Source organism: Sceloporus undulatus, chromosome 6 (assembly GCF_019175285.1).
Source record: "Sceloporus undulatus isolate JIND9_A2432 ecotype Alabama chromosome 6, SceUnd_v1.1, whole genome shotgun sequence".
Taxonomy (NCBI): domain Eukaryota; kingdom Metazoa; phylum Chordata; class Lepidosauria; order Squamata; family Phrynosomatidae; genus Sceloporus; species Sceloporus undulatus.
Window position 1 is genome coordinate 145,749,830 of NC_056527.1, and position 15,733 is coordinate 145,765,562.

Consider the following 15,733-nt stretch of genomic DNA (forward strand, 5'->3'; position numbering starts at 1 on the left):
CTGCACTTTAAGAACATCTAGAAGGCAAAATAATTCTGTTTTTGCCCTTTGGACCTAGAGAGAGAAAATTACTGTTGTGCTTTCAAGTCATTTATGACTTATGGCAATTCCCAAGGCGAATTATTGTTTTTATTTGTTTGTTTCTATCCTGGGTTTTTTCTCAGCCTGGGACTCAAGGCAGCTTATGACAGATGAAAAAGATAGTTAAAACGTTAGTACTTTCCAAAAAATTAAAACCTGTTAAAAACATAAGCCATAAAAAACCCAACACAACAAAAACGATCATGAGGAAACCCAGGCCCTTGTTTAGGCAGGACAGGACTTGTGCAAATGCTGGAAGGCCTCTTGCAGCAGGACCCTCCTGGGCTCTCTGGGCGAGTGTTGCCTTCCTCTGGACCTGAGAGAGAGTGACTTGCCCAACGTTAGCCCATGGGTCATGGCCAAGCAGGGATTGAACCCTGGTCTTCGGGAGACCAAACACAATGCACAAACCATGCAGCATACTGATGTATGTTTGGTATATACTACTGTGTTAAGTATACCTAATTCCTGCAATAGATTCTATCTCATTATACTCTTGTTTTGTGAATTTTGTAGTACATATAAGCTATGGGTTGTATGGATACCATAACTGTATATGTTCTTGGGGGAAAGGTGCCAGACAGTCAGTCTGAGCAGTTAAGGATTGTATGATTGATTGACTTCCTTGTAGGAAGAAGATGCCCCTTTTCCTTTCCATCTGACTTCATAGCAGCCAGTTCCAGTCCTGGATTAACCTGACGTGGTACAAAGGTATGGAAGACAGATTCATGTCGAGTCCTCAGGAACATCCACAATTGAATTGGCAAAACCTTACCATAACGAAGCACTGATTTACTTTGAATTTAAGCAGTCAAAAGCTTTGGTACGTACATTTCAGCATGGAAACATAGTGGTGGGTTTTCCCCCCGAAAAGGTCAGTGTCCAACGTGGTCTCTTGCTACTGGGTTTTTTTTAGCTATAATGGACTCTTTGGCTTTCTGCTACATCTAATTGTTTGACACTGTTTACTGGCTGCGATGAGACTGGAAACATTATCAAGGATTCTCCCTGAGATTTTCCCCTCCGAAATGTATCTTGAAGAAGACATTTTTTTATATTTTTCCTTTGCTTTTGTAGTCGTTATTTACAGCAACATTGTAAAAATGACAAAAAGAAAAGAAAACACCTTTAACAGCTGGAGGCAAGATGGTCTTCCTTTAGATGCCTGGTTTAATTACAAAGCTCTGCCTAACCCTGTAAGAGAGGAGGAAGCCATAGAATCCAAGTTGGGAGGACTCCACAAATGCAGAGCAGTCCATCCCTTTCCTCTCTGCACAAGCATAGGAATCCGCTGTTAAAGGACTAAACAGGTGGACATCCAATCTCTGATCAATTAAGTCAGGCAAAAGAAGGATCTGTGAGGAGTGTGAATCCCTGCACAAAGCTCTTTTTTTTCTGTGCAGCCATGTGGTAACCACTTGCTTAAAATCCAGGTGGAAGGAACACAACAGGCAGCATATTACATACACTGAAAAGTGCATGGGATAGAAGCATTCTGAGCACAGCAGCTCTTTAAACTTCTGTGAGTGCTAATACAAAACTCAAATATGGTTTGTTATCCTGCAGTTTTATCTTTTTAATTATAAGGCAGACATAAAACTAAATACTGTTTTTAAACCGATGGAGGATAATCTCGTTAACTCCAACAGTAATACTACCAACTTGAAAAGGTAAAAACAGTAGATGTTTCAAAGCTGAAGGTTTTGAAAAGGCTCATGGACAAAAGCCGGTGATTGTGGTATGCATCTTTATCTTACTCTTACCTTTCTAGATTTCAAAAAATTTGATTAGGGCGAAAGTAAGAGATATGTACATATGATGGAAAGCAGTATTTTTCATATTTGTCACAGCATAAAAAAAACCCCACAAACACACTGCTGTCAGTAGTTTTTTGTGGGGGGGTTTTAGCCCGAAAAACCCACAAAAAACTATGGATGCCAGCCATGAAAGCCTTCGACTTCACACTGCTGTCATTCTTAAGCCTAACTGCTATTCAAAGGCTCAGAAGGGAGGTCAAAAAACCAAAGAGCTGAGGTCCTGAAGTATATAAAATAACTATCACAGATAGTGTTCTGGAGAAAGGTAGAAAGATATATTAAAAGACATCTACTCATCTTTTAAAAAGGGGAGCACTGACTATGGAAAATAAGCATGTCACCGAAACTGTTGTATCCCTTGGCCCACTCCCCAGACAGAGACCTACAGCCAGGAATGCTGGCACAGAAGTACTCAACTGGATTTGATCTCTTGCATTTGCTGTAGTATGTATTTTCTATAGCTGTTATCTTTATGCCACTGGCTACAGCTTTCAGCCGCTTCATCTTTTTAGTTTCTTTGTTGGCACTTTAGCTTTTAAGGGAGCTCCTGGACACTTCCGATTGACACCTAAAATGGGAAAAACACATTCAGCATTTGTGGTGCTACTGATTGTATACAGACTGACTTATTATTACACTTATAACTGTCTTCTCAGAAAAGGGCTACTTTTTATTTTACAAATTACATGCATTTTTTTTACATGAGATCTCTTCTTTAGTTGAGTTCATAGCTTGAGCCCAATTGTACAACCACATTTCTTGCAAGTTCAGATCCAGAAGTTTGCAAAATGGGCTCACAGTGATGTAGAAGATAATGGTATATACTGTATACACTCATATAAGTTTAGAAATGTTAAACAAAAAATTGACACCCAAAAACCTGGGGTGATTTATATGGGGTTAATGTCAGTACTATATTTTAACTTTCAACTAAAAAGGAACCGCCTGCTTCTCAGCGTCGTGTGGCGAAAGGTGAGAGCACCTAAAAGATGCACTGACTCTCTCCTCCAAGGCACTGTTTTTGGCCCTTTTGAATGCCTGGGCAGGAACATGATGGCAGTGGCAGCTTTTTGGTGCTTTGAAGGATTTCAATAAGAGATTTGAATATGTTTGTCATCTTTTCTGGGTTAAACTCAGGCAAATTTATCACATTAAATTTAAATGCTATCACTGCTAATGTAGTTGCCATTTTCTTTGCCTTTTCATTCTTTCTGACACATGTGCATATTCTTAGCCTCGCCCGCACCTGCTGGCATCTCCCACACATGATGACATAGCCATGATTTACTATAGTTCCCTCCTCATCCATCCAGCTTTTGGGGTGAACACAGTTTTTGTGAGTTCTTTAGCATCATTTTCCTTTGCTTTGTCCTTTACATCTTTTGTTACATGCACCTAAGTTTTGTCCTTCAGTTATCCACAGGTCATATCAAATTCCATAATTTTGGCCCCAAAACCTGTCATTGACTTATACATGAGGTCAACTTATAGTTGAGTATATATGGCATACTAAGCAGAATGCAGCATGCTTCATTGCAACATGAGCTACTGGTATAAAGCAGGTTAAAATTAGCAGGATGTATTCTAGTAAGGTTAAAAAACCAAACTTACTTTATGATTGCAAACACATCCATCTAAAAATAGGAAAGTAGATAGTCAAAAGAAAGTTGCCTGTAGTTCAGTAGAAGAATACCTAATGGTTACTCATGGACATGTGTGAGGGGCCATGAAGTAGAAACCTCATGGCTGCTTCTTAAAGGGTTGCAAAACACGAACACTGACTTTTAGAGAGAAAGGGGAGATAAGAAGTGACTCTGCAGGCAAGAAGTAGAAAAGGCTTGAATTACAGAACATGGAGAGAAAAGGCAAGGCATGCACTTCAGAAAGTTCCCTCTGTACCTCTAATTACTAAAGAATCAAGTGTTGATGTCTGTTCACTTCCAACAAGTAACTCCTGATGACCAGCCTTCAGCTGTCTTTCCTAACACACTACAAAAGCTTTCCAGCTGTACCTTTGTAAGAGCAGAGACCGAGAGTTCAATAGTTCTCAGTATAGACCTAGCATACACCTGTGCAATAAGGAAGATCTCTGAATGACAGAAGAAACTTAATTTAAAGGTTTGCAGCTATCTCTGCAATAGTCTGCTGCTATATGTCTGCATGACTGATTGCCCTGGCTTGCTGCTGCCACTTCCTCTCTAACCTCTGCTAGGAGTTGACAACTCTGCTGTGTTTCTGGATGGAGTGGGGGTTTATTCTGTCTCCCCCAGGCACAGATGGCTACAAAATGCCATGCTCCAAGATGGCATTTTTAAGTCTCTTCTACACTAGCTGCTGCTTTTGGCTGTTCTATACACTATGTTCTGCATAGTCACTCCAATTGACATGGGAAAACAAAATCTTTCTGTTTTCCCACATTAAAAGTATCTTCTTTGGGACACACAAATATACCCGCCAACTGCTTTTAAAGGAGGAAAGAAATATGTATGATAGTTTTTAGAAATCTGAATCATCCTTGATCAGTGTTTAAAATTTGACTTTTCTGAGCCTTATTTTGACAAGGCTATGCAGCAGCGTTTAGTGCTGGGCCTTGTGTCCTTCTGGACACAAGCTGACCATCGTAATTCAGAAGGGCACTCTAGTGTGGAAGATGCCATTTCACCTTTCTTCGGACTGACTTCCTTCTTGGCCTGAGCAGTCAGATTTGGTGACCGCCGTGCATATGCTGCTTTCATCCGTTCAAGATTCCTCTTGCACACTTCCTCATGCACAACAATGGGCTTGGGGTAGTCTTTGCCGATGATGCAGCCTGCGCGCTCCTGCAGGCTCCGTGGTGCTTTCCAAGGTTCGTAAATATAGTCACTTGGGAACTTCCGCAGGAAGGGGAGGTACTTCCTGTGCAAGGAAAAGAAATTTGATGTAAAGCACACAATTTGAGACAGAAGGAAATACCACACTGGCAGACTCATCCTAGATTGGTTAAAAACTAATGCACTCTTGAGGAACATAGATCTGCATTTACCCAGCTGAATATTCCTTTGCCATTTTAAATACTGGCAGATGGCATCTGTGAAGGCTAGCAGGTCTGAATCCCAGGGATCAAGTTAGCCTAGACTTTGATAATATTTTCTCTGAACTGGGACTTTTTGATGTGCAGCAGGCTAAAAATATTCTAACAAAAAGTAGAATCATTTTCAGTTACAGTGGTACCTCGGGATACGAAATACCCAGGTTACAAAATTTTCGGGATACGAAAAAATCCCATAGGGAATTATTGTTTCGGGTTACGAATGTTTTTTCGGGTTACGAAAAAACTTTTGGTGCTTTTTTCGGCTTTTTCGCACGGAATCGCGGCTTTTCCCCATTAGCGCCTATGGCAATTTGGCTTACGAAGGCTTTTCGGGTTACGAAAGCGGCCGCGTTACGAATTAATTTCGTAACCCGAGGCACCACTGTATTCATTACTAGATCCAGATTGTTTCTCATAAGCCCATTGTCCCTTAAGACAAGATCCACTTGGCCCTGTTGCCAACCTCATGTCGCGCTTCCTTAATGATAGCTACAGAGAGACCTTAACGCTTGCTCAAATGCCAGTGAAACTCCAAGTGTTACACTTACTTTATAAACTCTCCACTTTTGTCAGTCTTTTTGCCAAATGCAACTGGTGAATAGACTCGGAAGAATTGGTGGAAAAAGGCACTCGCAGAAAGCCATTGCCAATTGCCAGCGTTCAGGGACCAGTCAGCATCCAGCAACAGTTCTTCAAAGACCTGAAATGCAACAGTGTGGGAAATGGCCACTTTTGAGGGAGAGTAGATTGTACTCATTGTTGTGTGCTCTCAAGTCATTTCCAACTTAACTAGGTGAACCCATCATATAGTTTTATTGGCAGGTTTCTTCAGAGGAGGCTTGCCATTGCCATCCCCTGAGGCCATATCCAAGCCAGGATTGAACCTTGGCCTTGTTCAACACTCAAACTGCTCGGCCACGCTGCCCCTCAGTTCTTATGCCACAATGTAAGGGGACAACCCAGCCTGAACACCCACCTTGTTCCTAGTACAGGCTTTCTCGACTGGGCTCTTTGTTGTTGTGTGCCTTCAAGTCATTGCTGACTTATGGTGACCCTAAAGTGAATATATCACAGAGTTTTCTGGACATCAGGTGTGACTCATCAAAGGTTTACCCAGTGGATTTCTATGGCCAAGAAGGGATCAGACCCTGAGCTCCAGAGTCATAGAGAGTCCAACACTCAAACGACAGCAGCACACTGGCTCTCTCTGGTGATCGGTAGATGTCCCAGTGAGCATAGCCAGTTGGAAGTGGGCTGGAGAAGGGAGTAGTAGCTTCACAATGCCTCCGTTGCAAGACAGATGGGAGTAACATGATGTGAGCAATTTATCTGGGGGCCAGGTACCACTTAAACATCATTTCATAGCTATTTTCTATAGATCAGGGGTAGGCAACCTTTTTGAGCCGGGGGCCGAGTTGCTGTCCCTCAGACAACTGGGGGGCCGAAGCCAAAAAATAAATAATTAAATAATTTTTAAAAATTTAAATAAATAAACCGGGGCAAATGTAGGACAAAAATTTCAAATGGTGGACACTTTTTTTAAAAAGTGGAGGACACGCAAAAAAATTGCTGTTTTTTTTAAAAATGTTAATATAAATGCATGTTTCTGAGGCTTCTATAGACAATTGCCCCTGCGCGCGAGAAGCCAAAGGCCCCGGCGGCAGGACCGGGCTGGGGCCGGTCCCAAGGCCTCGCCAGGCCGCATCCGGCCTGTGGGCCGCATGTTGCCTACCCCTGCTATAGATATTTTAATTCTTTAACCCAAACATCTCCCCATTGGCTCATTTGTATATTACATCACATGTTTTTTGCCCACCTCACTCCTTTACTTGTTCCCCTTCCATACTAAATCTTAATGAAAATGTATATATTTACTTCTTGAGTCACCATTTCTCAAAATCTGATTCCCCTCCTTCATATTGAAGGTCCTGAATTAAGGCAGCTATCCGCCTTGGAAAGGGGCATGGGAGGGGGGAGGTTTCATCCTCCTGCTCCTTTCCAGGACTGACCGCTTCCTTAACCCAAGTAGCCACCTCTCCTGAAATCATTACAGTACTGAGACATTATAGTACTGTACTGAGACAGCTTAAAGTAGTGGGAAGGGGGACACAGTGGATCCGTTTGCAATGAAATCTAGGCTTATATGCATAGCAAGGCCACGAGACAATAAGCTGTTCTAGGGTGGGTAAAAGGTGGCCCATGGAGTCCTATTGTGCAGCCCCTGAAATTTCTGGACCCCAAAACTGGACAAATGCAAATACTACAGGTGTATATATGTGATATGACAACACTTCTAGTCATGCTGGTAGTGCCAGTATGACCCCATCCCTCCATAGCTCCCCCGCCCCGCCTCTGCTCTACATTGCCTTTTTCTAGTCAGACGTATTTCTGAATTCTAGAGCTTGCATGACAGCCTCCAACCTGCCTTTACCTTTTGCCCTTCTTCCCATGATATCCAGAGGTCTCCACGGGTCAGAAAGCAAGCCACAGCATGCCGTGCCAAATGATGGATCCAGCCTTCTGTGCGCAGCTGCGTCATGATAGCATCTATAAAAGGGTAACCAGTCCGACCCTGCCAGCAAGAAGAGAGTTAAAGCTGGGGGTGATGATGGTTTTAATTTACAACTTCAAGTTGGTTAGGCAAGACCTAGCATAGCAAACTACAAAATGAGGAATCTGTTGTAATTTTAAAATATTAAAAAGTCTCATTTGTTTACAGAGAAAAGCGTTCATGTATATTCTCAGTATACGAACAGGAGTGACAAGAGATTGCTTGGGGAAATAGGTTCTTAAGTCTTAACAGATTTCTTAAGCAAATGCACCAGAGCTTGAGAACATTACTTTTTTTGGATTAGAAGTCTCTGCATCTGACAGCCAGCGTTGCTGAAGTCTAAAAGCATAAGTGCTCCAAGTCTAGTGTCTCTATGTTCACTATGCCACAGGAGCAAATAACAGAATTACTAGAAGAGGCTTCCTGAACTCTTCATCCATCTTTTGTGACGGTCAGGTTCAGATCATACAATGCTTCCTGATATTGGATTTTAAGTTGTATACAGTAGTTGTAAGATGCTTACAGATCCAATGGAATAGGGTGAGATATATATTTTAATAAATAGAAAGGGTACAAAACCATGTTTCTGTGGGAGCAAATGGTATTTGAAGAAATCCTGGTTCACTGTGGATACAGTAGTCATGGATAACAGCTATAAATTTCTCACTTGCAGTGGTACTTTAAGATTTCACAGGAGTCTTTGGCCTCATGCCGATGGGGCAAAAGGGGCGTCCAGAAGCCGCTCCTGCCTCAATCGCTGCATGTTCTGGGCCCCGATCTGGGCTGCCACCACAGTCCTCAACCTGGCTGTTGGCAAGGAGTGGCTTTTCACCGCTCCTTTTTGTGCCAGCTCTTCTTGATTGGAGTGTGCTCAGCATGGCTTCCAGCTGCGTTTGGGGCATGCATCATTCCCCCAATATGGCCCGAAGCTGGCAGTTTTGGCCTGTCTGTTTCAGGCCTTTCTCAGCCTTTTCTGCTGGGAGTCAAACTTGGAATCCTTTGCATTCTTGTTCTTGTGTGCCTTCAAATTATTTCGGACTTATGGTAACCCTATCATGGTTTTTTTTGGCAAGTTTCTGCAGAGGGAGTTTGCGGCTGCCATCTTCTGAGGCTGAGAGAATGTGACTTGCCCAAGGTCACCCAGTGGGCTTACATGGCTGAGCTGAGATTCGAACCCTGGTCTGCAACATCATGTCCAGCTTTCAAACCACTATTATTGAGCTATAGGAAGTAAAATATATTCTTTGGATTTTGGTGCTAGAGATTATTTACTGCACAGTAACAATTAATAAGTTTGTCCTGTTGGAAAGAAAGGGAATTGCTAGGCCAGTAATGTTTATTTATCGATGTTTAGTGTTTCTTTCATGTTGCAAAGGGCAACCTACCTCACGCCATGCATTGAGATACTCCTGGTTATCATCCCAATCCACTTGCACACAAACTGGATTGCCTTCCATTTTGTCAAAGTTGGGGATCCCCGCTCCTGCCGTGTAGAAAAACTCTCGCCAGAGAAGCTGCCCATGTAAAGAGACTGGGGGGTCCGTGTGTTTCCTCTAGAGAAGTGGAAAGCTGCCATTTAAATGCTAGAAAGTAGCATTTGTAGAATTAAATAACCTATATGCCAGGCCATGACCATTCCAGGTAGTTTTTACAATCTGCCTTGAAGGATATTTGATTCAGTATAATGTCACAGTAACTCTTAACTACATTGGCTTATGTGGGCAATGTTAGAGATGAATTTGCCAGCTGTGGGGCAGTTACCAGTTTCTATCATAACTCCTTGTTGGCTCAGACTGGTACTGCCATCTCCAAGGGTTTTTTTTTAAAACAGACAACATTGTGTGTTTAATGCAACAACTGTAGAAGTGAAAAAAATTCCCTTCTTACCCCATGGTAGACTTCAGTCAGTTTCCACCAAAATGTCCGTACAGAAAGGCACCCAAACTTGAGGTAGGGGCTGAGCACTGTGGTGCTGGGAGCCAAGGAATTGCAGTGTGTTTCAGGCTTCTTGAAGTTACATGCCCATGACTGCAATGTTAAAAGAAGACGTGGTAAGCCTGTGATGTTTACAATCCAGCTTTTCCCAGATGGCATCATCCAACTTGAGGCACTCCATCACCTTCTAAGATTAGCAAGCAGTATTTTGAAATCACCCTCACATTGTGGAATTTCAGTCCTAGACAATGAAAGCTAGCGTTGCTTACTAATTTCTAGGCCAGGGGTGGGCAACTGTGTTGGGTTTACGGGCCAATTTCTACCTCAGACCCTCTTCCCCCTTTTCAGCAAGACCTCATGGTCCATCTCAAAATGGCAAGAGTCAGGGGTTTTCACATCTCTTCCCATCACTATTTTAAGAGAGGCTGCATAGGAGAATAGGTATTTAGGAGTAGTGCAGGGCTCTGGATTGGTGATGTGGCGGGGGCATTTCTCCATGTTTTCGCATCTTTAAGACTTCTTTTCTTTTTCCTTTTTGGCATGATTTGGGGGCACAAATACTTCAAATTACAAGAAAACATTTTAAAGCGGGGGGGGGGGCTTTGAGGAATCGGCAGGGATCTTCAGTGGCCACAAAAGGGGCCACTGGTCAAAATGGGCCCACCCTGTTCTCGCCTCTTAAGAGAACGGTGGACAACTGCAGATGCCATCAGCCCTAACTATTGTAGTAAGGTAAGGTCATATCAAAATGGTTTCAGCACAACAGTATTGAAATGCCACAAGTTGGCCACATGAGCTCTAGTTTATTACTGGAACTATCACAACCATGTTGTCTAGTTCTCGGAGTTGATGTCTAGAACATCTGGAGGACTTAATATAAATAACCCTTGTTTTATTGCTTTTCAAAATTTGTTCCTTGTTTCACTGTCGGAATCATATGACTGTAGGACAGTTTAAAACCATTTTGTCTTATGGTGGGGTGGGGGATAAATGAGGTGAAGATATAAGGGAGACAAAAAGGGCTTGTGACCCGCATCAGACCTATAAAAAGAAGAGCAAAGGATCACAAACATATGTTTCTCAGGGGAAGGGATAGATGGTAGTAGAGGATGAGTACAATCAAGGGGAGACAATAGCACAGATGTAAAGTTAAGTCAAGGTTTTTACTCAAAATGCCAGGAATGTTGTAGAATGAAAAGGTACGTAAAAAAGGCAACAGAGAGCAGCAGTTGCTGTGCATACTGAAAAAAGACAAAACACAAATCTAGATAGCTTTCTGCATCTCTTGGCTGCTGCCATCTTCTGGAGTGCGCCTTTTACTGCTTGTGATGGTAATACAGCATTGGAGGGTTCAGTATTTGTAGTGAGTGAGGTCAACATACTCAGCTCACTTTATCTTTAAGAGTGTGACTGCAAGAGATTATTTCTGTCCAAATACTGTATATACCTATGTGTACCGTAAGTCTAGAAATTTTCGTCAAAAAAATGACCCCAAAACCTGAGTCAACTTATCCACAGGTCAATGTAAATACTGTACTTTAACTTTTATATAAAGAAAGGAACCATCCCCTGGCGAAAGGCAAGTGTGTAATCTGTTCTGGACACAGGGATACCTTGGTGTAGTTGTTAAAGCTAGTACTTCAGCCACTCACTCACTCACCACAAGGTTGTGAGTTCGATCCTAGACAGGGGTCAGGGTCGACTAAGGGCACTAAAATGAGTACACACTTTGATGGGGACCATTAGCTTGCAGTTGTATGCTTAGAGACTGTTTAGTATAGTATGAAGCGGTATAGAAATGAAAATGCTATTGCTATTGCTATTGCTATACCATATTGAGCATGGGCAAACTTATTTTCTACTGCTCCAGAGACTAGGACATAGAGCAGTGGGTTCAAGCTCCTGGAAAAGAGATTCCACCTCAACATTAGGAAGAACTTCATGACAGTAAAAGCTGTTTGACAGGGGAACACGCTCCTTCCTCGGAGAGCAGTGACGCCTTCTCCTTTGGAGGTTTTTAAACAGATTGGATGGCCACCTACTTTGATTGTGTATTCCTGCATGGCTGCTGTTGGACTGGATGACCCATGAAGTCTTTTCCAGTTCTATGACTCTGGCCCAGTACAGACAGGCAGGAAGAGACAGTGAGACACTGCCCCTTTCTGCCCCGGATCTGCTACAAAAAGGAGCTGCAAAAAGCAGCTCCTTTCCACGCTGCTGCCAAGGCGCCATTAGCATCCTGGAACGGCACCCCATTTGGACAATGTGCACAAGGCATGTCATAGTCACGTGGGGCATGTGGACGTGCATGTGCCCAAAATGGCGCCAGGAGAGCATGGAGCATGTGGACGCTCCACTCTCCTGAGCCCTGAGTTCGGCCCCAGGCTGCCGCAAAGCAGTGGTCTGTACCAAGCCTCTATGAATTTCTATAAGCACTGCCCCCCCCCCCCACTGCTCTCTTATCCATCCAGCCTTTAATATGAGCACAAACAGTTTTGCCTGCTGGGATTTTTAAAGTTCTTTGGCATTGTTTTCCTTTGCTTCATTTTTTAGATACTTTGTTAATTGCCCCTAAGTTTTATCCTTGACTTATTATACCTGGTCATATCAAAATTCATAGTTTTGCTCCAAAACCTCCTTCAACTTATACATGAGGTTGACTTATAGGAGAGTCTATACAGCAGCATCCCTTATTTTATTACACATCTATAGATTCATTTTTCCTTCTACTTCTCAAGTGGTGGAGTGTGCAGCCCTTCCTTTAATATAGGAGAGGTTACAGGCAATTTTGCCTGTACAAAACTAAAGCTTCCATGCTTTTAAATTTCACAAACATGCAAAATAGTACAACTGTATACGTTATACTATGAATGGAGGCTTTTATGTTGCTAAAGCAATAAATATAGTTCTGTTATACTGCAAATTTTACAATACTTTCAAAAATTTCAGTTTTCCCTTCTCTGCCCCCAATTGCCTGGGAAAACCTTTCTCCCTGCTGTTCTGAATTTCTGGAAATGTTACATCACCAGATAATAAAGGATCTCTTGGGCAAACAGAATAGATATTTCGTTCACTGTACCGTTCTCTTCATATGTAAGTCTAGGCGAGCAAGTGCCTCCGATTCTCCTCCTGGGTAAAGGTGCGGGCCGGCCATTTTAGGGTCCTGTCCCAGTTCCTCATAAGAAGGGATGCCATATTCAGTGTCATGATCCTCTTTGACAGGAGTATAGCAACCTAGGCAGAAAGTGTCTCTATCAGCTTGAAACTCTAGGCTCTGTTGGTTTTAGTCCCCTTTAGCTACGTTCATCTCCCTAATCCACCATGGCTCAATAAAAGAACTTTAATCAATTTCTCAAATAATGCTGACTAAAATGCACAATGTTTTGCTAGTATTTTTGGCTATTTTGAAACAGATAGCTTTTGACCTTTTTTCCCCTTAACAAAAGTTTCTCCCCTATAAAATGTGACTTTTAACTGATATCATCACAGAGCCAAATCTAATTGGTGATGTGAAACTGTGATAGTTCACTCTCTGACCTAGAAAGGGAAAAGAAGAAACAGGGACTGTGAGGAGAAGAATTATGTTGATGGAGTAAGCAGTGAAAACACAAAGAAGAAAAAGGGATTGGAAGAAGGTGGGATTTACACAGTTAAGAACTGACTTGGTAGATGGAGGGGGAATGTACCCCAATATGCTATTTTTTATCTCTAAAATCAGAACACTATATTTAAGGTAATTCTGAATATCAGATTGTCTTAAACTCTCTGCATATCCTGTGCTATTCTGGGCTTATGTAAATATTGCGTTTACCCACATGTTTTACTGATCATTTTAGATGTGAAGTGTATTCATTAAGTTATAGACATAAACGTTTCTATGAAATTAAGTCCTTCGAATCATAAGCAGCTTTAAAAAAAAACAGAAGGAAGAAATCAATAAAATAATCAAATTCCATCTGTACTGCCATTTTCAGATTATTTTCAATCACCTGGAAGAAAGATGATGACAGAGTGAGATTGTGAAATACACAAAGATGAATGAACTTGCTGAAACGGACAAATGGGCAATATTGCTTAAAGGGAAATCTTCAAATCATGTTAAGGGTGCCACACACAATCCACCAAAGGATCTCAGAGCGAGGCACTGGCAGAATGAAGAGCTGTGCCAGACTGTTTCCTGCCACAGTCAAGTTGCAGCATAATTGTGCATGGCTGCCTAGAATCCACCAAGCACTAGTTCTTCTAACGGCCATCTGTGAATTCATACAGCCTTGCCCATCCTCCCCTCGTCGTGTCAAGCTGCTTCCGTGGATGGCTTCATCAGCGTCCTATGGAATTGATGGTTTCAGCAGAAAGCCCCTTATATAGGACTATTGGAGGCTGGTGGGGCTACTGCCACAATTCTATTTAGAACATTGAGGAACACACCAAAGAGGTTCTGCGCAGATGCAAGGTAACCCAGTTGTATGAGTTCACAGATGACCACTCAAACTACAGTTACAGATATACAACCTGTCCTCCTCAACTCTGTCAGGTTGCCAGCCTGTCTCTTCCAACTGGAGAACTGCAATTGGCACTTGCTGTAGGTGTAGCTACTCACATCCTTTGATAGGAATGCCAACATGCCACAGCTGGTGCAGGTGACTGCAGCAACTCCTTCACTGTCCATATTTCAGTGCCTACTTAAGACTATAAAATATGAACAGTGAATGAGTTGCTGCAGTCAACAGAACTGAGGGTCTCCCCCTCAAAACTCCTACTAACATCCACACCAGAAGAACACACACCAAAAACCAACAACCCCGTTGGTCTCACCTGTTAGCCCTGTTTGTCCAGCTACAGGGACTGGGATTGCAGCTACATTATACAGAGAGCTAGTGGCTGCTAGCTCCTCTCGCCATCAAGTCTCTGATCTCTGTCCTCTGAGCAGAAACCCTGCTCAGAAAGGAGACTTGGAGCTATACACCATAGAACAATCAAATGCTAATGAGAACATAATCACACCGCACCTACACAATCAGACCCAACACTCCATCATGCACACATAAGCAAGCCTCCACTAAGGCCGAACAAACCAAACAGCCTTGCCCCAACTCTCCCAGAAGACTGATTCAATCTCTTCCAGCACACCAATGCCAAACATCCCTGTTGGTTTCGCATGTTAGCTAAGCTCTGTTCGCCTATACTTACCCTCCATGTTTTCTAGACTAGGAGGTGGAACTGGTTGTTTTGGAGGGCCCAGCGAAGCCAAGAGCGTCTGCAGCCGTGTGTAAGTCAGAGGTGCTTTTCCGTTGTTCTCAACAATTATTCTGAAGAAAACAGAGATGGTAATTTGTCAGAAAACTCCAATAATGAGAATCCAATTAAAGTTCTCCTTCATGAAAGTCGACTAATTGACATGCCCCTTGCTCACTAACTCACCTTTCAGTGTCATACAAAGTGTGGGATACTTTCTGAACGACCTGGACACCGTGTTCAGCTGCCAATCTCACAATCTCTGCATCTCGTTGTCTTGCATAGGGTTCTGTGTCTACTTCAAATGCAAGTCGTGTCACCTTCCATGTCTTAAAAAGTTCTGTCAATACATCTTCAGGGCGACCACGAACTATGAACAGCCTGAGGAGACATCACCACATTTGAGTATCATGATACAGGACAGGAGAATAAGAAAGCATTGAAGATTAGACCTGGTTCTTAGGTCAAAACAGAGTAGTTTAGAAAAGCAATAGCAACAGCAAAGTAGCACTAGCAAGTACTTAAGCGCTCCCTAAACGGTTTACAATGTGTAGGCTAACTGCCCCCAACAAGCTGGGTACTCATTTTAGCGACCCACAGAAGGAAGGATGCAAGGCTGAGTGGACCTTGGAGCCCTTGGCTCCAAAATGTAAATGATGAAATCAGAGTTCCAATGAGGAGGAAAAACGGGAGGTGTCTCAAGAAACCAGGATGGATGACTAAGGAACTATCAAGTGAGCTATGTTTTAAAAGGGACAAGTATAAGAAATGGAAAATGGGGGAAATCACCAAAGAGGAATTCAAACAAATAGCAAGCATGTGTAGGGTCAAGGTCTAGGGTAGGGTAAAAGGGGTAAGGTTAGAAAAGCTAAAGCACAGAATGAGCTCAGGCTTGCTAGAAAGGTTAAGAACAATAAAAAAGGGCTTTTTTGATTATGTCTGCAGCAAAAGGAAGAAGGAGGAAATAGGAAGGTGGAGAAGATGGTGAAAAGACAAATCTCTTCTGGCGAGCCTATCCACCAAACCTGCTGTAATATATCTTAC

At 42.6% G+C, this 15,733-nt stretch overlaps 2 protein-coding genes across 6 annotated transcripts in view; one reads left to right on the forward strand and one right to left on the reverse strand.

Annotated features, from left to right (window-relative positions):
* FOXRED1 (FAD dependent oxidoreductase domain containing 1) overlaps nucleotides 1-8,768 on the forward strand; it is a 31,335-nt gene extending 22,567 nt beyond the window's left edge. For 3 of the 5 annotated variants that reach the window (XR_006104792.1, XM_042476916.1, XM_042476918.1), the window contains one exon: nucleotides 713-3,075. The gene's annotated coding sequence lies outside the window, so the exon portion shown is untranslated. Of the gene's footprint in view, nucleotides 1-712; nucleotides 3,076-7,427; nucleotides 7,526-8,592 lie in introns of those variants that run through there. The other 2 variants (XR_006104791.1, XR_006104793.1) reach the window with 2 other exon arrangements.
* The window catches only part of LOC121934006 (cryptochrome-1-like), a 24,486-nt gene continuing 11,083 nt past the window's right edge, over nucleotides 2,331-15,733 (reverse strand). Inside the window, exons 2-10 of the mRNA XM_042473984.1 lie at nucleotides 14,876-15,070; nucleotides 14,645-14,763; nucleotides 12,534-12,688; nucleotides 9,407-9,547; nucleotides 8,905-9,072; nucleotides 7,400-7,540; nucleotides 5,517-5,668; nucleotides 4,561-4,793; nucleotides 2,331-2,466 (exon numbers count right to left, since the gene is read on the reverse strand). Of these exons, the coding sequence (XP_042329918.1) occupies nucleotides 2,399-2,466; nucleotides 4,561-4,793; nucleotides 5,517-5,668; nucleotides 7,400-7,540; nucleotides 8,905-9,072; nucleotides 9,407-9,547; nucleotides 12,534-12,688; nucleotides 14,645-14,763; nucleotides 14,876-15,070 (1,372 nt within the window). The 3' untranslated portion in view covers nucleotides 2,331-2,398. The remainder of the gene's footprint in view (nucleotides 2,467-4,560; nucleotides 4,794-5,516; nucleotides 5,669-7,399; nucleotides 7,541-8,904; nucleotides 9,073-9,406; nucleotides 9,548-12,533; nucleotides 12,689-14,644; nucleotides 14,764-14,875; nucleotides 15,071-15,733) is intronic.